This window comes from Aulostomus chinensis, chromosome 5 (genome assembly GCF_037954235.1).
Source record: "Aulostomus chinensis isolate RoL2024-O1b breed Wild chromosome 5, RoL_Achi_v1.0, whole genome shotgun sequence".
In the NCBI taxonomy this organism is placed as follows: Eukaryota; Metazoa; Chordata; class Actinopteri; order Syngnathiformes; family Aulostomidae; genus Aulostomus; species Aulostomus chinensis.
Window position 1 is genome coordinate 6,489,755 of NC_141324.1, and position 25,452 is coordinate 6,515,206.

General features: G+C 41.6%; 1 protein-coding gene and 1 long non-coding RNA gene across 2 annotated transcripts; both read left to right on the forward strand.

Annotated features, from left to right (window-relative positions):
- The first annotated feature begins 1,135 nt into the window (after positions 1-1,135).
- On the forward strand, positions 1,136-2,082 carry LOC147260991 (uncharacterized). The gene is made up of 3 exons (XR_015116063.1): positions 1,136-1,165; positions 1,248-1,336; positions 1,867-2,082. It is a non-coding gene; the product is annotated as an uncharacterized LOC147260991 (long non-coding RNA).
- A 5,431-nt stretch (positions 2,083-7,513) lies between these two features.
- Positions 7,514-24,632, forward strand: ankrd33bb (ankyrin repeat domain 33Bb). Its single transcript, XM_086204807.1, has 5 exons — positions 7,514-8,531; positions 13,201-13,330; positions 19,373-19,513; positions 19,643-19,806; positions 21,528-24,632. Exons 1-5 carry the CDS (start codon positions 8,049-8,051, stop codon positions 22,182-22,184), a joined length of 1,575 nt encoding a protein of 524 aa, XP_086060933.1. The 5' UTR covers positions 7,514-8,048; the 3' UTR covers positions 22,185-24,632.
- The last annotated feature ends 820 nt before the right edge of the window (positions 24,633-25,452 follow it).

Sequence of the window (25,452 nt, forward strand, 5' to 3'; positions counted from 1 at the left end):
TTGGGCCTTTTCAATTAACCAATAGGCTTCTTTGAGTTGTGATGCCAACAAGATCGTCATTGAACTCAATCATGCTTTTCAAGGAGCATCTCCCACCTTTTCAGTAAGGGCTTGGCAGACGGCTTCTGCCATGGCTTGCTCCACATCCTCTCAGTGTGAGATTGCGATTTGGGCAATATAACCCAGTACAAACTTCTCAGTCTACTTGGTAAACCTGGTGTTAACATTATTGAGGGGGTTTGCAAGACCTGTGGGAGAGGAAGCAGGAGAGTCTTTCATGTTTATTTAAAAGGGATGTGAGTGTTTGGCTTGGTTCAGGAATCCCTATCTTTTATCCCTTGAATTTAATTGAAAATAAGAGAAAATATCAATTAAAGTGGAATATAATATTAAGTTCAATGCTAAAATAAAGAAATAAGATTGAGATTAAGATATCAACTTGCAGATTCCTTTATCTGCTTCAATAAAACATCAAATTTTGCGTTTCTGGCAATAGGCAATGCATGTCAATATCAGTCTGAACTGTTTAATTTTAGGGTGTTCTTAGTGGCACGCAGTGAGGTCAACCACTTCTCAACAAATTAGAGCAAACAATGACATTAGATATAATTTTATTTATTTATATAAAGGATGAACAGACAAACTCAGGATGACACAGTAATTCCTGAGGTAAACAAAACCAGCAACGGACTGATGTTTATCTCAGTGAGTGTAGTGTGAAAAAAAACAAAATTAAGAGAGGAATAGAACCCTAAGCTATGACTGGGAGTTATAAAATAAGGGTATTTGTTTTCAGGTCACTAGCTGCACCTGTCACATATTAATTTAGAAGTAGCAATCTATTTGAGGTTGACTGGTGGGGAGATAATTGCTGTAACTAAAGCGACAACAAACTTTTTGACAGAAAGCGATAACAGAGGGTAGATAAGGTGTTAGAGCTGCACATCTTGCTGGTGTAGTATCTGCTCTTTCCCCTAGATGCTGCCAACCTCAGGGGATGCCAGCCTGTGCCTCCACACCTGTACCTCATCACCGCTGTCACACCTGCTCCACATCACGATCAACGACCTTTATAAGGATGGCATCTTACCTCCTCTGGCTGTCAGATTGTTGACCTTCCTGCCCGGTTTTGGATCTTTACTTGCTCGTCATTTCTCGGATAGTGGTATTTTGCCTGTTTGGTTTTTTTGGAATTTGTCAGGGTGGTTCATTATTGACTAACCTTCGTTTCTGTTTTTCCCCCCGAGGTTTCCTGTTCCGTCACTTCTTGATGCGCCATCAGTTCGCCAGCCAGCCGTGGAGTTTCCGACCTTATCCTCTTTCTTGGTTCCTCCCAGTGGAGTTTTTTTTTTATCCTCTCTGAGCGCTTTTTGTTATACCAGTTTGTTGAATAAATCCTGTGACACCTTCCGTTGTCTGTCTGCGTTTGGGTCCCCAACACGCAACTTAACATACGGCTTACTTTTCAGCCAAGCTTTGGGACAGGTGATCTCTGATGTCCATGGTACGGCTTTGGGGAATGTTATTCCCGAAGGTCCTGAGCATGTGACACACTAGTCAAGTACATCTTGGCATCGGGATCTTGGATGAATCAGTTTAATTGGCCAAGTATGTTCACAACATACAGGGAATTTGACTCCGGCTGTTGGTGTCACTCATGGAATTTGCAGAATAAACAAAGTGTATACATGGTGCAAAAACACAATTGGTGCCAGGTCCACAATGTGGTGCAGATTTAAGTGGGTGTCCAATTGAACATGTGTGTGTGACCACTCAACAGTGCAGCAGGTTAACAGATCAACTGTTTAGTAGAGTAATGGCAGTGGGAAAGAACCTGTTTTTCAGTCTTGTGGTTTTTGTGTGCAGGGCTCTGTCGCAACGACCAGAGAGGAGGAGTGAGAACAGTTTGTGTCCAGAGCGAGAACGGTCTCTAATGATGATCCCTGCCCTCTTCCTGACTCTGGAGGAGTACAGTTCCTGAATGGAGGGAAGGGGGGCTCCAGTGAGTCTTTCGGCAGTCCTAACTGTGTGCTGCAGTCTATTCCTGTCCTGCTGTGTGGCTCCTCTGAACCACACGGTGATGGAGGTGCACAGGACAGACTTGATGACAGCGGTGTAGAACTGGATCAACAGCTCCTGAGGCAGACAGTGTCTCTTCAGCTGACGCAGGAAGTACATCCCTCTGAATAAACTTGGCGCTACTTAAAATCTTGTGGTACTGAGGCAACAAAAATGTAGACTGGTAACTAGGACCAAAGCAGGCTCAAAAGAAAATAAGACAAAGGCATCACAAAAGTGAATCACCTACCAATAAAAGAAAGGAAGCATTGGACATAACTACAGGCTAGTATTACAGTGACCTGTTTGGGGCTGATCAGGACGGAGGACAACGTCTCACACACCAGGAGCCAATTGGAAATCCTATCTTGACACCCAAGGGTTGTGGCTCATCTTTCGCTACCTGCATGTAATGAATATGTATTTGGTGTTTGGTCCATTGCTGATAGAAATTACAACAAACATACGTTTTAAAATAAAAGAACAAGATGAGGATGGAGTTTGGTTTTCACAGGGGTACAAGGCACAGCTAGTGTATCCATGTAAAAATAACCACTGCTATCTCACAATCCTTTAGTAGTCACATAAAATCACATAAAGGTTGACATGTCTGTCTATATACAATGTACATATACAGTGCTGTGCAAAAGTATTTTCCCCCTAATCAATTTCTGACATTTCTTGCACATTTGTCACGCTCATCCATTTCAGATCAAGCAAACCTAAATATTATACAAAGATAGGACACAAGTAAACACAAAATTAAGTTTTCAGTGCCAATGTCATTTAATAAGGGACAAAAACATCTGAACCTACAAAGGCTCATGTGAATAAGTAATTGCCCCCCTAAACCTAATAGCTGGTTGAACCACCTTTTGCAGCAATAACTGCAGTCAAGGCCGGAGACAGACCGTGATGTTCGGCTCCTACCTCCGCACACCACCTCGAACTGATGGCCGAACATTCTTTGCCAGGATTTCTTGGTAGCGAGCAGAATTCATGGTTCCATTGATCATGGCAAGTCGCCCAGGTCCTGAAGCAGCAAAGCAAGCCCAGATCATCACACTTCCACCACCATGTTTCACTGTTGGCACAATGTTCTTTTTATCAAATGCAATGTTCGTTTTGCGCCAGATGTAACGGGATGCATTTCTCCAAAAAAGTTCATCTTTAGTTTCATCAGTCCAGAGGATATTTTCCCAAAATCCTGAAGTTTTCCACGAGTATTCCATGTCTAGCTGATCTGATCGTTCAGTCCTGCCAGGCGGAGATATTCAGTAGTACAGTAGCACAGCCAGCCTCCAGCAGGCCAGGCCCCAACCACCTGCCAGGCCAGCAGGTTCCTGTAAGACAATCTGTTTACTACTCTGACCACCGCTGAAAGCTGCCGTCCTAAAATGCTGTGCGCTAGTGCTAGTGGCAGCGCTAACACAGCTATACCCTGCCAGAGCTGTCAAAAGACCCAAACCGACATTTTGAAACTTCGGGTGCAGATAAAGCAGCTCGTACACAAGCTCGGGCAGAAAGATCTGCTCCTAACTGACTACATAGCCACGGCAACCACACAGCCAGAAAAAATACATGCTCTGAACTCACCATCAGCGGCAGACACAATCCTGTGGGACCCTGCCACCCGCCATCTTCCTCCTCCACCCCCCGCTCACGGACCCTCTGGTTGGAGGTGGTGTAGGAGCCGAACATCACGGTCTGTCTCCCCCCCCCCACCTCTCAACCTTACAAACCGCTTCTCCACGCTGTCGCCGTTCACCCCAATGATGCTCCTCTGCCCGGGCCTGTCCACAACTGCGGCCTCTTGACGGCGGCCACAGCTTCAGCAGCGACCTCTCCGCCTCTGCCTGCGGCTCCTGTCGCGTCAGACACTGCGGGGCCTCCAGGCACCGTTCAGGCCACTGCCGTGGCACCTCCGGCGGCAGCTGCTGCGACGACCATCTTGGCTCCCGTCCCGTCACAACATAATCCATGTCAGCACCATCAACAAGGACTTCTCATCAACCTGCCCACCCGCAACATGGCACTTTTTAATGTTCGCTCTCTATCTAAATAGTCTTTTATCATCAATGACTTGATTTTAGATAATAACTTAGACTGCTAATTTTTTGAAACAGGTATGGTTTAGACCCAAATGCAGTACACCGGAGAACAGGAACAGTTGGTAATGACCTTTATTTTCACCACGGCAGACAAGGTATGGAGCAGTATCAGTAACCTCAGAATAAAGTTCGTTCTTCGGGCTGTAAGCCCTCACACACACAGTCTCTGGGGCTCACACGAGGGGAAGGGATGAAGCCGAATCCGGCCGTGGTACCGAGGGGAAGCTCCAGAGCCCCCAGCTCCAAACAGATCAGTTCCCTTAGCAGGCAGGAGGATAGCCAAGGCCAGGCAGATGAGTAATTACCAGCAGAGCAGTCAGACACCAGAAATACTGAAGCAGAGCACGAGGTCGGGAACAGAAGGCAGGTGAGTTTACCAGGAGGCAGACAAGGAGAGCAGGTCGGAAACAGGTAGGGTCGGCACCGGGTGATCAGACAGAAGAATGCTGGAAAGTCTCGCATACTGCTGAAGAACAATCTGGCAAGGAGTGAGAGTGCTGGAATTATATGTATATGTAAATATATGTTGGCCCTGCGAAGGACTGACAACCTGTCCAGGGTGAACCCCACCTCTCGCCCGGAAGCTGCTAGGATAGGCCCCAGCCCCCCCCCCCCCCCCCCAACCCTTAACAGGATAAGCGGAAGAAAATGGATGGATGAATGGATGGATATTGAGCAAAAGAAAAAAAATTAAATAACAGTAAATATGTTTTATATTTTAGATTCCTCAAAGTAGCAACCCTTTGCTTTGTGTTTTTTTTTTATTTATTAAAGACATAACAATCCATCCATCCATTTTCTTCCACTTATTCCTGTTTAGGGTCGCGGGGGGGCTGGAGCCTATCCCAGTGGCTACGGGCGAGTGATGGGGTACACCCTGGACAGGTCACCAGTCCATCGCAGGGCCAACATAGAGAGACAAACAACCATTCTCACTCACATTCATACCTACAGTCAATTTAGAGTATCAATCAGCCTAGTCCCCAAATTGATGTCTTTGGACGGTGGGAGGAAGCCGCAGTACCCGGAGAGAACCCACGCAGGCACAGGGAGAACATGCAAACTTGATGTTGGATTGTTTCTTCCTCAATATTACAGAATTCCACTGAGCATTAATATCTACAAATCTCGACAAAGAGAAATTTGTTGGATAAATGTAGTGTAAGATTTTGTATTGAGCTTCCTTCACTTTATTAGAACAACATATTTATAGGTAAGAGGTCAGGCTTCTCTCCAGTTAAAGTTGGATAGCAGAGAGGCTCATATAAACTTCTCTCTTGGGGTTATCTTCCTAATTTTGTGAAAATGGTTTCTAATGTGTTTGTTTTCACACTGAACACGACTAATATCTAGGCTATCTAAAAAGAAAGAGGGTTCCCCCTCTTGTCGTATTTGCTCTGGCCTCTCCATCGGACCTTTAAGCAGTTGAGCTATTCCATTGGGAATGGCATTACCATTCTAAATTCTTCATAGATAACAGGGAAACTTTTTATTCTCAGAAAGTCCTCATAATTGAGGAACTGCCCCCCCCCCCATTCAGTAGGTCTGCCAGATATATTGTGTTTTTAATCAACCCACTTTTTTAGAAATATTGATTTATTCCTACCTATTTATTGTTCCAGATTATATCTTTATGCGGGAAGAAGTTGTGAACAAAACACAGTTTTTCAGCTGTAAGAACCTGCTGATGAAACTTATGGTGCTTTCACACTGGCCACTGAGCTGCTAAACTGCCAGTCTTTTTTGCGGATTGGTCCAAGGTTTCAGACAGTGTGGCAAACTGGGGGTCAGTTTTGGCCTGGCAATTTTCCTTCCCCAAGGGTACACTTATTGCCTCTTCCACTGTTACATGAAGCCAAGCCATCAATGTGCCAGCTTGGCGTGAGGTGGGTGGAAGTATCAATGATGACCTATGGTCATCATGTCCAATGGTTGCTCACCGGTTCTCCCACATCAAACACCTCCGAGAATGTCAACACTGACACTGCTGGTTGCCAGAGCGGCGAATTGCTGTTTTGAAACTTGGTCAAAGTGGCCAGGGAAAGGGAAGTTTGGGGTTCCCTGCTGGAGTTGCAATACCTGCAACCTGATCTCAGATAAGTGGTTAAAAATGGATGGACTTAATGTCTGTAACAGAAAGATGTTAATGATTTAACTGCTACAAAGGGAATAGATCATACACAGAGGGATGACATCTTTCTGTAGGCGAACGCCTAAATTAGCAAGACATCAATTCACCTAGCCAAAACTCAATCGAGTTTTTACACAGGATTTTGGATTATTGCAGAAAATATGCTGTGGCAAAAAATGTTGAAGAGATTTATATGTTTTGTTTTTCAAGATAGTTTTCACAAATAACCACCACGAGGTTACCAATGATGGAAAGTAACTATCTTTACTCTTATATGAACTGACTTGACAAAGATTTTGTATAGAGTACAAAATAGTAAAACCTCATAAAGATCATGTGCCTACAAATTTGAAGCTTGCCATCTTCAAGAGGAGTCAATCTACTGGAATATACATCACTTTGACATGACTTTTAGAGGTCAATGCTTTAAAAATTGAATGGTCCCAAGCACTGGAACACAAGTATCGTGGAGAATGTGTTCTTTTAATCTTCCGCCACTGGAAGTTACATAAGAGATTGGAAGGCATTGCTCACAAAAAAGCATTTGCAGTGAAAAAAAAAACAAAAAACAGAAGACCAAGGCAAACACATATTTAGAAAAAAAATGTTAAAATGCCTTTATTATGTTGGCAGGTTCTAAAGCATTAGACTATGCTGAAGGTGACTCTAGGGCCTGAACTTATTCTTGTGGTAGGCTGATCTTAGTCCTCAACTCTATCCTGTATACAAATGAAGTCACAAGGGGAGAAATCCAATTGAAGGTGGCAGTGTTAAATGCAGCAGAAGATTAAAGCTGGGGGAGGGGTAGCTTGACTAGTGTTGTTCTAAATATATTCATTATGTCACACCAAACACAGTGAGCTTAAACATTTCCATGGCACGTTTGGATAATTCCTTGTACAAAAGAAGTCATTTGTTTAGATGTTTATATATTGTCTGTTCTAAGGTAATAAAATATTGGTTCTCAATTTAATTTTATTGTTTATCAAGAAAGAAGGTTCTTTATTCTTTAATGTCAAGTGTAAAATATTCTGTGTGCTTGTATAATAATAATGTTACATTCAAACCATCATAATTGACGGAACTCTGTTGAACAGTTGGAGAGAAAGAGTGACTAAAGGGATTACCATGCGTCAGCTGAAGAGACTCTCATCCCGTTTCTGGTCATTACCAAAGGAAACTCAGTCTGCCTCCTCAAGGACACATGGGATTAGTTACTCAAAGCTGTTCGTGGTCAGTTCTTTTTCCAACCCAAGCCGACTGCCTGTTCTACTTTAAGAAGAAAGCTTCAACTTTAAATTCTCATCAAGACCAGGAGTTCACCTCAAACTGCCTGTTTGGTTTCCTGGTGCCATAATTAAATGGCATATGCGACAGCTGCTGCATTTGAGAAGACTAAGATGGACATGGGCAATGAATTTTTAGCAGTTCGTACAACATGGAAACTGTTGGGATTTTACAATAAACTGATTGGAGGTGCAATGTGCACAGGCTTATGAAAGAGGAAGACTTTTGAAACTACTTAACCTCACAGATCCAGCGTGACTCCTTTCTAAATGTTTGTGTCTCGTAAATTTCTGGAGAATTACAACCTTTATGGCCATGTGAGATCATTTATGTTACAACAACAGAGGTTCAGACGCGATGATCTCATGCCTCCCCCTTGGCCACTGGTGACACATGTCACCAACACAAACAGATAGGTCAAGAGCCTGGTGGGATTAAACCTGTATTGGTTCAGAAAATAAATGGTGCTTATCACGGAGGAACACGGTGAAGGTGCAAAACGGCAAGAGAATGGAGTTGCTGGAGGAATGGTGCCAGGTGACTTTGAGTCAAGGACCAACCAGGAGGTTATGGGTCCACCTGTCTTGTCTATCACAAGGGATGATGGTTGCAAGAAGTGTGAGGTGCCAGAAGACTATGATAATGAGGAGACTGAAAGTGATTACACACGTAATTACTGGGAAGATGAGGATGATATCTACCAGGAATTTGAAGAGTTGGACTTCGAGGCCCTGTCTGATCACTCAGACACAAGGAGTGTCGCCTCAGATGATTCTTTCTATCCCCTAGACAATTCGGAAGCATCAAACATTTTTCGCCCTGACAGCCCTGAACCCATATCCTTCTTCAAAGCCTGCTGCAATAACAATGCCATCATTGTGAAAATTATGATCAGGCAAGGAGTGACAGAGGAGGAGGTGAAGGAGACCGATAGGAACAGAAGAGTAAGATGTCCTGATTTAACACATTTTCATGCAAATTCTGTTTTCTTTAAAAATGAAACTGCATCCCAATATTATCATTTAACAATTGGTCACCATTAGATGCCTTGAATTCAAGGGGGGGGGGGGGTCCAAAATTTCGAAAAGATTAACAGCAGCAAAACTATACCAAATCTTCATTTATAAACTCAGAGGTCATCCTAAACAATTCAAGTCATTACCCATAACAAGCTATGTTATCTCGTGATAATGGGATATTATTCCATCTTGTCATCCTATCTTGTTATCATGAGATATCATTGCATTTGAGAAAATGAATTGCATGTACCGCCTTTCCTTAGGTTTGAGCTAAAAACTAACGAAAACAGATCCAGTTCTACATGTTTGAAGTCAGTAAGCAAATTACTAGAAGTTCTCACCAGCTCATTCATCAGCAGAGACTCCACTTCTACATACATAAACTGTCACAGAGTATAGTCAGCTGATTTCAACTGAATACACAGGCTTTCAAACACACATGCACTCTCCCACAGTAGAACTTTTATTTAAATCATTTTTAGCTCAAAGTGCTTGTGAAGTATTGAGCATATGACTTGATAGAAAGCACTTGAATTATACTGGAAAATGTTTGACAGTTTTTAAACAAATGTTAGCTTTCATTTTTCATCTCCATTAAATTCTACCGATAAGAACGTGGAAAGTGTTTTCTAAATCTGGATTTGAAAGAGATCATGTTGTAGAGAAAAGGTTTTTTTTTTGTAAATTAATAATCAAAAGATTTCTTTTGGGTGAAGTACCACTTTAATTTTCCCTTTGCATCAGTAACAGCACAAATAATAAGAAAATATGCCCATAAATGTAGAACAGCTCAGACAATATTATCTGTTCCATCACCAATCTTTAAGGATCACACCAAAGTTTTAGCTCTACAAATCTTGTCTGCATAACATTATTGTAAAGTAATGCTGTAAATTCATGTTATGACTGCACAGGCTGCCACTGATCAATTAGTCCCATTGACTTCTCCAACCTGTGTTGAAGTCTACATTAGATTATTAACTTTCATATGAATTTGAAAAATGTTGATCACTATAACGCTCCAAATGTGACATTATCAAAAAATATAATTGAGAAAATATGCTAGCTGCTGCTCATTAGAAACTTTATTTTGCTCACATTTAGCAGCAGATAAGAAATTTTGATAAATTTTATTTTCTGTACTTGTTATTGTGCGTATTACTTTAGAGTCAGTTACAATGTACGTTGGCCATTAGTTGTGAAACAGGTCAACACCTGGAATGCAACTGCTGCACCACCAGAAGAAATGCTGTAAGGAGATCTCTGGTGGCATTTTGTTACCATTGAGCTGAAACCAATTTTTTAAATTTAAAGATTCAAGTATCATGAGGGTCAATTAATTTTACTCATACATCTTTATTCTTTCGGCACTTTCTGTTTTAAAACAGGCTTAGTCTGGTGAGTCTGTCTCAGGTCAAATGAGAGGGAGGGGCCAGTTAAGCCTCAGGTGACAGATGGGGAATGTAAATGGCATAGTGACCATGTTAAAAAGCAGCTTGCCATTTGAGCTCAGCTTTTAAAGGGCTAAGGATACCAGTGAAGTCTTGTTTGGTACATTCAAATTTATGTTTCTATTTCTATGCTGCCGTAGTGCTGTTGTAGAGGATATGGTGACATTAACAAGCATAAATGAAAAGTTACATCCATTATAAAAACTGACTTTTAGCTCGTCAGGTGCATTGGAGATGATTGTCAGCCATGAACAATCAGTGCAGAGACCCACATCAGATTATTTTTGGGCAAATTCCAAAGATCAAATGGATCAACCAGATCACCAATCAGGGTTTTATAAATCATTGTAAGTGATTGAAGCACCCTAAGTCTCCAATTTGTGGTTCAATTGCACCACCTCTGCCTCAGACTCAAGACCTGTTTTTTGTTGGTCACTGGCACAAATGCTTTGGGATTCCTAAAGAAAGAAATGCACCATTATATCTGATTTCTTCTCTTTTTGATATCAACTCATCCATATGCACAAATATTTTGGCCATTTTAACTTTTTCACTAATAGTTCATGAACCTCAGAATATTTTATATCATGATACTGATCATAAAAAACCCTGAACATATCAGTCGAAATCTCAAAGCTTTCATTTACATTTAAAACAAAAATGTTTCCTTTTAAGTGAGGCTATTCTCTTTTGATCAACATTTGCATTGTTTCATGAAAAAATCTGATTTACAAAAAAGAAAATAGAGAACACTGAAGCATAAAATTCACATATTAATGTTTATTTTTTTTCTCTCACTCCCAAATGATTACTTCAATTGGATAAAATATAAAAAAAGAAAGAAATAATGTTCAGCGGCTGCACAGTGGTGCAGTGGTTAGCGCTGTCACCTCACAGCAAGAAGGTTCTGGGTTCGAGTCCTGGCTCGGGCACGGGATCTTTCTGTGTGGAGTTTGCATGTTCTCCCCGTGCCTGCATGGGTTCTCTCTCTTCATGCAATTGGGGACTAGGCTAACTGGACACTCTAAATTGACCGTAGGTGTGAATGGTTGTCTGTCTCTCTATGTTGGCCCTGCGAAGGACTGGCGACCTGTCCAGGGTGAATCCCGCCTCTCACCCACTGACGCTGGGATAGGCTCCAGCCCCCCACGACCCTTAATAAGGAATAAGCGGAAGACAATGGATGGATAATGTTCAGCCTGGTGAGACCACTAAAGTGTTCCTAATTCAGAGCATTTGGTGCAGTGCCACAGGTCCCCTGGACAACCAGAACATTGATCTGTATGTTCAGTCTTCTGGATTCCTCAGCTTTTTTGCTTATTTTTGGATACAGACATGCTATACTGTATGACAGTGTTAAAACTGACCTCCTGAAATTCTTGTCAGTGGCAGGGAATTGTTAAACATTATGGGTGCTTAGTCAGAATAGTGCAACTGCATTAGTGGGGAATGACACTTGAGCTACGTCAGGCACGTATAAAAAGGGCCCATTGATGCTTACAAAAACATTAGAAGTCCACCCATCCACCCTCTTTCGCTTATCCTGTTAAGCGATGTTGAGCTGGGACTCAAATCTTCTTGCTGTGAGGCGACAGTGCTAACAACCGTGCCGCCCACATTAGAAGTCATAGCTAAAACTATGACAATGTGTCAGTGCCATGGTTAAAACATTGACTTATTGACTGTTAAAACAACACCAAAAAGTATGTTTTGCCTTTAAAATATTCACAAATAAGTGTCTTGCTCACATAATTTTCCCTCCTGTGGAACATGTGACTGCAGAATACAGATAAGAGCCATCCATGTATAGTTTACAGTTATGGCAGCTGACAGCTAACACTACTGCTGCTACAGCAACAGGAAAAAAAAAACAGCACAAAAATGTACACTCATAAACTCTCCAGTGCATCATCTTATATAATCCAGGACAAAGATAAATACTTTGATTTTACCAAAAAATACAAAAACCACACACACCTTCTCATTTAATGTTTTTTTTTCTTTATTTTCATGACTATTTACATTGTAGAGTCTCACTGAATGCATCAAAACTATGAATGAACACGTGGAATTATGTAGTTAACAATAATGTGTGAAATACCTGAATACATGTTTTATATTTTAGATTCTTCTTGATAACAACCTTTTGCACACTTGGCATTCTCTGGGCTTCATGAGGGCGTCATCTGAAACAGTTTTCCCACAGTCTTGAAGGAGTTCTGTGTTTCTGTGTGGCATTTATCTGTGCTCAAATCTGAGTTGCTGTTAACTTGTGATTTTTGTGGCTGGTGACTCAGATGAACTTATCCTCAGCCGCAGAGGTGACTGTCGGTCTTCCTCTCCTGGGATGGTCCTCATGTGAGCCAGTTTCTTTGTAGTGGTTGATGTTTTTTTCAACTTCACTTGGGGATGCCTTCAAAGTTTTTGCAATTTTCCGGACTGACTGACCTTCAGTTCTTAAAGTAATGATGGACTGGTTTTTACTTAGCTAATTGGTTCTTGCCATGATATGAAATCTAACAGTTGTCAAATAGGGCTGTTAGCTGTGTACCAACCTGACATCTGCGCAACACAACTGATGGTACCACCCCATTAAGAAGGCAAGAAATTCCATTCCAAATGAACCCTTACAAGGCACAGCTGTAAAGTGAAAACCATTTCAAGTGACTGAATCATAAAGCTCATTGAGAGAAGGCCAAGGGTTAGCAGCACTGTCGTCAGTAGCAACTTTGAGGAATCTAAAATATAAAACATATTTACAGTTATTTAACTATTTTTCTTCGCTACATAATCCCATATGTCACGCTTCATATATTTGATGTCCTTAGTATGTATCTATAATGTAAAAGCCTGCCAAACTGCCAAGCTAGAAAGTTGTGTTCATCAGAGGTTGATTGTTTATTATCGACACACTGTCTACCTTGAGCACACTGACATTTGCTTGAAAGCAGAATGACTGAGAAGCATACTTTTTTGGATTAAGGATCACTGCAATGGTTTTCTTTAGTAGGATAACTTAATTGCAGATCCACACAAAAGCTCTACATTTGCCCCGAAAAAACAAAGAAACAATCAGCTGTTTTAAGAGTTGAAACCTGTCATTGACAAAATGAGGCTCATGCACAGTTATTTTTGTCTTTCAGTCTGGTCTGATAGTGGCGTGCTATCATGGCTACGTGGATGTGGTTATCGCCCTTGCTCAGTGCCCTTATATTGATGTCAACTGGCAGGACAATGAGGGCAACACTGCTCTCATTACTGCAGCACAAGCAGGTAAACATCTTTTTTACACATGGTATTTAGTAACATGCTTTACTTATTAGCGTTTAATAGAATGTCTTTTTGTTGTTGTTTTGTTTAACTTGTGAAATATAAAAAAAGACACCGTTGCTTACACTGAACTTCGACCTTACCCAAGACACATCTTGCCAGGTCTGAACAGGGCCTTAAAATCAGCATGTGACAGTGAAGTTAGCAACAGTGACCAAAATGATAAGGATTCAGTATTTATCTTTCAATGAGTTTTATTGGTGACAGTAAAAAAGCTCTTCAGTGCAGACATAAATGATCAGCAGTGGCAATTACAGGAGAAGAACAGTATTTGGAAACACCTGTCAGCGGATGCTATAAGCATATTGCAATACATCCGCTTACGTTCAACATCACCAAATCAAGACAATTTGATTACAGTGACTTGTGTTATCACTTGATTCATCCATCACCATTTTGTCTTAGTGTTTTTGTACATTTTTGTGTTTCAGAGGTTTTAATCTTAGATTCTTGGATAAAAACATTGTTTTCATCTCAGTGGAAAAATTCTGTGAAAGTCACCACAATGCTGTATTTAAATACACAATTTCAGCTTTTTTAATAGAATCTCTTCTTTAAATAGAGATATTGATATATTGATTATAACAGAATTCCTGTGATGCCATCATCATCGTGAGCAAAGTATTGTGAGAGTTTTACATTGTATGTTACTCTGTGATTTCCACCCTAATAGTTAGACATAAAAAAGTGTTCCCTCTTCGGGGATCTGTTTGTTGTTTCTCACTTGTGATGCCATTCCAATTGTAAATGGTAAATGGACTCAATTTTATATAGCCCTTTTCTACCTTAGCGGCACTCAAAGCGCTTTACAGTGTCATCTCATTCACCCATTCACACACACACTCACACACTGATGGTGGAGGCTGCCATGCAAGGTGTCAACCTACTCATCAGGAGCAATTATGGGTTCAGTATCTTGCTCAAGGAGAATCAAGCCAGCGACCCTTTGGTTGCTAGACAGCCACTCTACCCCTGAGCCATGCCGCCCACAACACTTAATTAAGCACATGCCATTTTCCTAAAGTGAAACTGGGGTTAACTTTACACACAGAGAATACATTGAAAAATATTTTATTATATACATATATGATCATTTATGCAGAGAAATTATTTGGTCATCCATTTTTTTTGTAATTCATAGTCATTCCCAAGAGCCATAACAGACTCAAAAATTCAACGCATCACAGATTATGTGGTTAAGATACAGCTGCCTGTGATTATACACTTGGCCAGTAGGTGGTTTCGTGTGCACATGAAGCTTTGAGAAATTAACCCTTTCTCGAACCAACTGGCTCAAGTGGCTCATTGCCTCACAATGCTTCATCTCACATCACTACTGCTCAGAGTTTTGTTGAAGTTCAGGCTTGTAGTAGGACTCTGCCACAAAACTAACCAGTGTTAAGAGCTGCTGGAGAAATGCAGCCACTTGTGCTTGCAAGAAAAATGGCACACAAGTCATGGCAGCTGTAAAACACCCAGATGCCAGGCTCTGGAGAAAGTCAGAAGAGAGTCACGACAGTAGCAGTAACACCTAGATATTGAGGTGAGCAGCGCCACCCCGCATTTAAGGTGAATTGATTTAAGCCTGTTGGCAAGTTAGCGGGCAGGGAGGGGGGCGGGGGGGACTCAACTTGCCACACTAGCATATGAACTGTGTGTGATTGGACAGTTAGTGTTGAGGGATACACATATTGTTTTGCAACATGTGCTAAGAGCCAGAGCCTTAGAGCTGGCCCATGAAGGACACTTAGGCACAAAGCTTCACCTCAGGAGCAAGGTATGGTGGCCTGGCATGGTGGCTCTCTTTTAACTTGGCTTGATCACCATGGTAACTGATGTGGCAAACTTAACTTGGTTAGCAGCAGGTTATGTTCCGAGTTTCAACTTAGATTAGCAATAAGCGTTGCCCTTTCACTAACCACCTCTTTTGAAAGTGATATCACCATTTTTGAATAATAGGGTGGACCTCAGTGCAATCATTGTGCTAGGTTCTCTTCAGAGGGAGAGAGTATTTAGAGATCCAAATGATCTGCTATCTTTTCCTGACATCATTCTCTATGAACGCTACCTATTCTCAGCTGAGGGAATACGTGACTTATGCAAAGTGCTGGAGCCATATGTGAGGAACTCCACATAAAGGAGCCACACATTCACAGTAGCACAAACTGCGTGCATATCCTTAGTTTTGTTTTGGGTTTTTTTGTCACGGGAACCTACATTCTTTCAGTTGTGATGCAGAAAATCTGAGCAAGAATACTGTATGCCAAAGTTGCAAAGTTTTTCTTGCTCTCACTGAACTACTGAGTATTTTTGTAGTCCCTTGCCATTTGCCTATGATGGCAATAAAAGAGGGCTTCTATAAAATTGCAGGAAACATACATTTGTAGTTCACTATATTAATAATCAGTATGATGAATACTTGCATGGGGAAATATGATGTATGAATAATTCTTGCATGTAGGAGGCACAGAGAGTGCACTGAGAGGTAAAATAAATGTGGAAACTCACAAATTTAAATGATCGGCTGTTTTCTGCCAGCATTTTTCTCTCGCCTTAATTGCACCAACTGTGTTGCGTTTTGCTGTCACAACTGTTTGATATTGTTCATAACCCTTCATTATAGTCACTTGTTCTTCTTGACTAAAGTAGGCAGCATGCGAGCTTGACGGCTCCGTCAGATGTCGCTCTACAAACTTCAGCTGGTTCAGAACTCTGCTGTCTGCATCATCACCTGGACCCCATCTACCTGTCACATCTCCTCTGTCTTACAACAGTTGCACTGGCTCCCTGTTACTCACCACATCCAATACAAGATCCTGCTTTTAACATAAAAGACTATCTACATGTTGCGCCCCCCTCCCCCCACCACCATTAGTGTCCTTACCCAACCCTCAAATCATCTTCCACCTGGAAGGAGAGTTTATTAATATATAAAAAAAACTCTGTACTGCTAGAAGCGCTTACTACTCGTGCCTAATAGAAAAGAATAAGAACAACCCCAGGTTCCTATTCAACACTGTGGCCAGGCTAACCAAGAACCATATTGCTGTTGAGCCATGCATCCCCCCCAACTCTCAGCAGTAACGACTTCCTATCTTTCTTTACTGAAAAGATTGTGAATATTAGAACAAAGATTGCCAGTAATGGAGGACAGACTACAGTCATCATAGAAGCAACTCCCAGACTTGGTGCATACTTGGACAGCTTCTCCCCTATCGACCTGTCAGAATTAACTTCTGCAGTCGGTTCCTCCAAGTCAGCCACTTGTCTGCTGGATCCCATCCCGACAAGACTACTTAAGGATGCCTTCTCTCTAGTCAACACTTCTATATTGAACCAAATTAATCTTTCCTTTGTCACAGGTTACGTGCCACAGGCCTTTAAGGTGGCTGTCATTCACCCTTTACTTAAAAAACCTTCTCTTGACCCAGATGTGTTAGCCAACTATAGGCCTATATCCATCCTCCCCTACATCTCCAAGATCCTTGAGAAGGTTGTCCTGGAGCAGTTACATGAACATCTGCACAGCAATGAGCTCTTTGAAGCCTTCCAGTCTGGATTCAGGGAACACCATAGCACTGAAATAGCACTAGTCAAAGTCTCTAATGATCTTCTTATAGCTTCAGACAGAGGTCTTGTCTCTGTACTTGTCCTTTTGGACCTCAGTGGTGCATTTGACACCATTGACCACAGCATCCTGCTACAGAGACTAGACCATGAAATTGGGATTAAAGGACCTGCCCTAAAATGGTTTAAGTCCTACTTATCAGATAGGTTTCGGTTTATTAATGTTAATAATGATGATTCAGAGTATAGCAGAGTTACAGTACATATGGTGTACCACAGGGTTCAGTTTTAGGACCAATTCTCTTCACTCTTTACATGCTCCTATTAGGTGACATAATACGGAAGCACTCGATCAACTTCCACTGTTATGCGGACGACACGCAACTTTACTTGTCGATGGAGCCAGATGACACAAACCAGTTTACTAATCTGCAAGACTGCCTAAAAGACATTAAATCCTGGATGTCTTCTAACTTCTTAATGCTAAATTCAGATAAAACTGAGGTCATCGTGTTTGGACCTAAACACCTCAGGGACACACTCTTGAATCGGATCACTACTCTAGATGGCACCACCCTGACCCCCGAGTACAACTGCAAGGAACCTTGGGGTCATTTTTGACCAGGACCTTTCCTTCAGCTCCCACATAACGCATGTGACTAGGACCGCCTTCTTCCATCTGCGAAGTATCACTAAGATTAGGAATATCCTTTCCCAGAGTGATGCAGAAAAACTGGTGCATGCATTTATCACTTCTCAGCTGGACTATTGCAACTCTCTCTTGTCAGGATGTCCTAAATACTCCCTAAAGAGTCTCCAGCTGGTCCAGAACGCTGCAGCCAGGGTTTTGACGGGAGTTTAAGAAGAGAGAACACATCTCTCCCACTTTAGCTTCTCTCCACTGGCTTCCTGTAGGATCTAGAACTTCAAAATCCTTCTGCTGACTCATCAGGCTCTCAATGATAAAGCCCCATCCTATTTGAAAGAACTCATTATTCCTTACTGTCCTACCAGAGCACTCTGCTCCCAGAATGCAGATTTTTTAGTGACTCCCAGTATCAATAAAACAGAGTAGGAGGAAGAGCCTTCAGTTACCAGGCTCCTCTACTGTGGAACCAGCTCTCTCCATGGGTCAGAGAGTCAAACACTTTAACTACGTTTAAGTCCAGGCTTAAGACTTTCCTTTATGACAGAGCCTTCAGTTAGGACTGGTTCAGGTAGCTCTGAACCCTTGATACCTATGCTGCTATAGGCTTAGACTGCTGGGGGACACATCAGGTTACATGGAGCCCTCTCCTCTCCTCTCCTCTCTCTTCCTCTCCTCTCTTCTCCTCTCCCCCTCTCATCCCCGCACATTTTGGAACTGTCAGTCCCATTACTTGTTGCACTTTGTAGTTTGGCCTTGGTTTCTCTGTTTCCACAGATCTACCATCTGTCTGCACCAACCGCCGCCTGCATTGGCCCCCTCCCTTTTTCCCTGCTGTTACAGCAGCCTGCGCTCCCCTCCCATGAACCAGTCTGCCATTCAGTCCCCCATCAAGCTGGCTTGCTCTCCCTGCCTCCCCTTCCAGAAGCTTCCTTCTTCAACTGTTAACATTTCCATGTTTCCCACATTTTGTATTGTAAACTGTTTTCTTGTCTGTAACAACATCTACTGCACGTCTGTCTGTCCTGGGTGAGGGATCCCTCCTCTGTTGCTCACCCTGAGGTTTCTCAGATTTTTCCCTGTTAAAAGGGTTTTCTATGGAGTCTTTCCTCAGTCAATGTGAGGGTCTAAGGGCAGAGGATGATGTTATGATACCATGTGAAGCCTTGGAGACAACTATAAAAATAAAATTGCCTTGCCTTGCCTACGATGGAATCCCCCCACCTCTGTAACACAGAAACAATGGCACTTTTGAAATCCAGGCTCAGAATCCCACCATTCCATTTAGCCTACTCTCTTTAGTTGTTTATGTTTATTCTTATTGTTTGTATGTACTAGAATGTATTATCGTATGCATTTGTTTTAATGTGTTTTTGCTTTGTGAGGTGACCTTGAGCGCCACGAAAATAAAATGAATAATGATGAAAATAATAATAATAATAATGATGATAATAATATAAAAGTCCCTCTATGAAAATAAGCAGCTCACCCTATGCACTGAATGAGCCTAGATTTTTATTACGGGTCTTTTGATTCCCAGAGAGCTTCTCTTTTCCCTAAGCTAAAGGCCACCCTATTTTGAATGTAAAAAGTCCCCATCTGATGATCATTTTTACAGTATTCAAGAAAAGAAACAGAGTAATGAACTTCAAAATAACTGCCAGCTTAAGTACATGGAAACGTTTCCCATTTTGGAAACATTTCATGCATGGCAATTAAAGTGGAGAAATACTGCAAAACACTATGGTTCTTGCTTTTTTTCTGGTCTGCAGGTCACGTGATCATCTCCAACTACCTGCTCAACTACTTCCCTGGACTGGATATAGAGAGGAGGAACTGTCACGGTTTCACAGCATTAATGAAGGCCGCTATGCAAGGCCGAGTTGACTGTGTCAGAGCTCTCATGCTGGCTGGTAAAATATAAGGAGATATTCCCTATAAACCCAAATGTCTACCATAAGCAAAAATAACAATATACAGAAAAACTGAATGTGCATATGTTAAATAGGATGTCCAGCCCTACATCTTTTGTACATTTTCAGGAGGAGATGTGCAAGCACAGGACCTGGGTCGCAGCATGACTCCAAGGGAGTGGGCTCTCTTCACCGGTCGATATGAGACAGCCAATCTGATGTATCGGCTGATGTCAAGGCCCTGTGCTGAGCAGTTCTGTGATGCCTTCTCCCTTGAGTGGCCCATGCTAGAGGTGCAAATATTTACTCTGTGACATTAATTATGAAAACAGTAAGTGTAGGAGCCATAATTTATAGATGCAAATAGAGTTTGAAATCTAGATTGTATTTCATTATTTTTAAGTTTGTATTTCAGATCTATGCGTTGTATTTTTGCAGTGCAGTTAGAAAGAGATTACGCACTTCCGGTCTCAGTTTGGATGAGAGTGGTGATAGTGAGCACATAGTTTCTCTAAGGCAGGGGTCCCCAAACTTTTTTCTGTGAGGGCCACATAACTTTCCCCTTCTCTGATGGGGGGCCGGGGTCAGTTTATAACAGAAAACGTTTGACAATCATGGGGTTGCTGAAACATAAAAATGTAGCGTTTTCCAGAAAGCCACACAACCAAATAACCCTCTCTGGGTTCTTCACAGAAAAAAAGTCAGGAAATATACAGACACTACCAAATAACTGCAGAAGGGTGGAATAGAATGTCACGCTCTATGCGTGTATGAAATAGTTACTAACTGACTGTGTGTTTGCAATGTGAATTTTCGCGTCGCTTTATTCATGAATATAAACATATTGATCCAGCGATCAAATTTGCGTTGCGTTTGGTGTGAAGATTAGGGCTGCAACTAACGACTATTTTAATAATCGACTAGTCACCGACTATTGAAGCGATTTGTCGACTAATCGGATAATTATTAATTTTTTCTTAAATTTAGCATGAAGTTGATTTAATTATGTGGCAAATGATAATAAACAAGGAAGATGGTACAATGAAAAATACATCTTTTATTGAACATTCATTAATTTAAAATACGTTTGTCAGGCACAGTCTGGCATAACGCTCAAGCTCTCTTTTATAGCGAAAATACGCTGATAAAATGTACAATGTATGTCATAAGAACCGTATTGGCTTGAATGTTACTTGAATCTCACCGAGGCGAGTCAGACTTTGTTTCGTTTAACTGTTCGACGGGCTTCTTTAAATGTTCGTGCATCACGGAGGTGCTGCCATGACACCAAGGTCTGCTTTGCAACCTTTGCTAGTAGTCTTTTTATTTGCCGTATCCAGGCTAAAATGCACCAAACTTCAGAAGTTTTGGTGCGCGTACCTGATGTTGACACCACGTTCCTGTATGTTACCGCTGAGAGACAGAGACGCTATTGCGCATGAGCGACTCTCGGCAGAGATTATAATCAAGTGAGATGCATCACTCTGTTGGAAAAACGCGTGTGCCGACAATAGTCGACGATGGAATTCATTGTCGACTATTTCTATGATTGATTTTTGTCGACAACGTGGACTAATCGTTGCAGCCCCAGTGAACACACCTTAATAGTTAATAATGAAAATAGTTCATAGCAAGTTATCAATTTTATTATCAAATACAAATACACATATGGAAAAAAAAATCAAAATGCATCTCTGGTATTGTTCAGGGGGCCGGGCCAAATGTGGAGGCGGGCCGTAGTTTGGGGACCACTGCTCTACGGAGTAAAAGTGATAGATGTAAATTGATTTTTCCTGCAGTAAAATTTTATGTTTTTAAATGGATACATGTACATCTCGTCATTCATTCCTGTGAGAATCCCTGCCTTTCATCCTCTCACATGGCTTTAAACAAGGAAGGAACACAACAACATTAAGTCCTGTAAAATTAGTATAATTAATATCCTTGTAAGAAATCCAATACCTGATCCACAATGATGATTCAATGACATTGTTTAATATTCTCTTTTCTGTAGGATCTGGTGTCCCAGGCTCAAGAGCCAAAAACCTGCTGGAGGCGCTTGATCAACCTTTTGTCCTGCTGCCCTTACAGATTTTACATTAACAACAGGGTCAAGCCTGTGGATGATGGGGTTCTTGAACATATGGTTCAGATTACAACCAGTATAAGCAGTCCATTTATTGCCACGGCTTGTCGGACTGTTTGCCCAGGCAGCCCACCGTGTATTGGCAAGCGGCGCCATGCAGTACAGGAAATTCTGAGGAGGCAACGGGTGGCTGAGCTGAAGCGCCTGGGCCCAGACAGGTTGAACAACTACAAGAGATTTTTCCAGAACTCTAGAGTCTTCCTCATCCCTAAGGCAAGGGATCGTAGGGCCAGCCTCCAGCCACAGCTGCTGAGTGACATGGCTGCAGCATCCACAGTGGCCATGAGACGAGCGAGTCTTCTGCCACTCAATATGCTGAGGAGAAGTAGTGTGCGGCCAGGCATTGTAGTGCCAAAGGTGAGGCTCTGCAAGGCCCCAGCTCCAAGTTTCATGCCGGATAAACGCAGACAGAGTAATGACTACAACCAGCTCCCAATCCCGAAGTGGAACTACAAAATGAAGGGATTAGAGAGGAGGAAGGAGGAGGAGAAACAGAGACTGTTATCTCTGATAAGGAGGAGATGAGAGCAAATGAAATAAACTATGTCATCTGATGAAGCAAGACATCTTGCTGAAAGGCCTTCACATGCAACCCAGTCTCATGTCAAAAGGTAAAAAGGCTACGTTTGTCCACAGTGCAAAACGTATCAGTTCTACTATAAAGGCCTCAAAATTGTGAAATGTGTACGTTTTTTTTCCCCCTATTCTTTTCTATTGGAACGCTGGTAGGTCATGTGACTCTTTCATGCGGGCCTCTCAAAACAAAAACATGGCGGCCGCTCCTGTCATTTTCGAAGGAAAGTGCCTTATTCCAAGATAGTTTTGATTTAAAAAAGCATTCTGATGACATTTCTAGTGAGAAATATACATTTTATTTTCATAATATTCGCTCAGTTCTTGTGTATAATCTTTGGTTTGTTCGTTATTACAATGAATTTTTCACCTCTCGGAAGAGAGTTGTTACAGTGTCACGTTTTCTGCTGTTGCTATGGTGGTTGCTAAGGACGCCATTACGGATGAGCGTCATTCCAAGATAGGTTTGATTTAAAAAAGCATTTTAAGGACATTTCTGGCGAGAAATATACATTTTATTTTCATAATATTCACTCAGTTCTTGTATATAATCTTTGGTTTGTTAGTTATTACGATGAATCTTTCACCTCTTGGAAGAGAGTCGATACAGTGTCACGTTTTCTGCAGTTGTTATGGTTAAAACTACGGAAACCTAAATGGCATTTATGTTATTGTATTTTGTTGTTACAGTGCGTCGTTATCTGAGTTGATAATATATTTGTGGGATTGTTGACTAATAAAAATAATATAAAACATATTGCCCCAGGAATTACCATCAAAATATAAAATAGCTACGCTTATTTGTTGATGTTTGTGTGATTGTTGACTACAGTAGCTTCCGTTGAAGTTGGCCCCCGTTCTTCAAACATTTTTAGGGCCTGAGCCAGAAGGTACTTCTGGCGAAGACCCTATTATGTTTCGAAGGCAGAGAAACACGAAGTCAGCACTAAAAACACTAAAAACACACACTAAACAAGCTCCAAATCTCACCAAATTTTGGTCACATAGAGAGGTCACATCAGTGTATAGAGCACATCAGGCATGGAGAGGTCACATCAGTGTATAGAGCGGTCACAGTGTATAGAGCATATCAAGCATAGAGGGGTCACATTGAATAGAGCATATCAGGCATTTTGAGGTCACATCAGTGTATAGAGCATATCAGGCACAGAGATCACATCAGCGTATAGACAGAAAAAACACTAAATGGCCAGTAGCAACGGCGTACAATGTCCCACAGAAACGGGACCGACACCGTTGGATTCGTCTCATCGAGACTGACAAATCACACACAAGTACCACTGCTCTAACTCCAATTTCAATGGGGGGCCAAGAGAAGATCTGTTTTGCAAGGAATTGTTTGTTTGTTTCTTTATTATTATTATTATTATTATTATTATTATTATTTCTTATTACGTCACTTCGATCCTTAATTTGACCCCCTAAACATGCTCCGATTTTTGCAAATTTTGGCACAAAATTTGAAAAATCAAATCGAAAAATTTGATACTCTGAAGACAAAATGTGGAAAAAGTCTATAGCGCCACCTAGGGACAGAAAAAACACTAAATGGCCAGTAGCAACGGCGTACAATGTCCCACAGAAACGGGACCGACACCGTTGGATTCGTCTCATCGAGACTGACAAATCACACACAAGTACCACTGCTCTAACTCCAACCGTATGCGCACAAATTGCACATAAATGTCCAATTTTGGCCGATAACACTCCCCAAACAAAAACTATGTCGTCCTAGACCGTTCACGCGATGGCTTCGGAAATTGAGCACGAGTCAAGACACTTTAAGGATCAAAAGTTGAGAAAGGCTCCATTATAACCCACACCGTTCCCCTTTTATAAACCCTCAAAGTTGGGCCACTTTTGTCACTTATAATGGAAGTCAATGGGGAGCAGATCTCCTCTCAGGTACATAGTCTCAAACAATCACCGATCACATCTAAACTACAACTCCCATAGCTTAGAGAAACACACCGTTGGATTCCTGACAAAAATGCCTACAAGACTATGCTATTTGATGACACTTTGGGCCAGGATCTGAGGAGTTATTAGGCTTTGAAACAGTAAAAGTGTCTCAGTCCTCCTCTGCTCTCCACTCTGACAAAGCTGGTAGAGAGCAGGGGGTGAGGGTTTATTTGAAGGGCCAGCTCTCAGCTCAGCACTCAGACCGAGCATCGAACTGAGGCTTCTATCTCCTCAACTACAAGTCGCACCAATTTCGTTCTCAGACCGTTGGATTGGGGCTGGTGTCAAGGACGCGGCCGCAGGCCGCGCGGGGGCTCAGGCCCTAACAACGCTGCTTGCAGCTTTAATTAATACTTTATCTTTTGATTGGTAAGACAATCAATTAATTTCATTTCTGGATGTTTATTCAACCTACAAAGTACATTTGTAACCAGTATAGATCTAACAATCAGCATTAAGAATATAAACAATGATTCAAACTAATGGGCGTGGTCTGCTGACGTCACATCCGTCACAGAGGCTAACTCATGCACTCAGGGGTGGCCTTTTAGTTCCATCACGCTAGGCCTTAAAGGGTTAAGTGAGCCTTTTGGAGCTCCTTTGAAAAAAGGCCTGAAGCCAATCTTGTTCCAGGACAAAAATGAAGAATGATCTTTGGAACATTTTCACATCTTTAAGACCGCCTTGACTCCTTTTTATAGCAGGTGTCACTGAACAGCACAAAGCCTGCTATTTCAGCCCATCAGGCCTCATTTCCTGATAAATTATTATTGTTTGAAACAAAGCTTAATATAAATTATTTATTTTTATTGTAATCATTTTGAACACCTGATAAGAGAAACACAATAAAAACATTTGAAAAGGAAGGATCAAAGTGTTGTTGTAATGCAATACCTACTGTACAGCATCAGAGACATTCAGTTATTGATTTCCTGAATGATTGATTTACCCCAGAAGAGGAACAGCTTTGTTGGAGCAGTAAAAACACACATATCAGAACAAAAAAAAAAACACATTTAAAAAGAAATTACATGACATCACCAGCATAATATATGAAGAACAGTTAGGATAAATTTAACTTGCCAAATAGTTTGGATTTCTTTAATTATATCCTTGATTAACCCAGACATAAGTGTGGTTTGTTCCACTCAATAATAAATCTGTAAATATAGCATGAAATGATGGAACTAAAAGGCCACCTCTGAGTGCAGGAGTTAGCCTATGTGACGAATGTGAC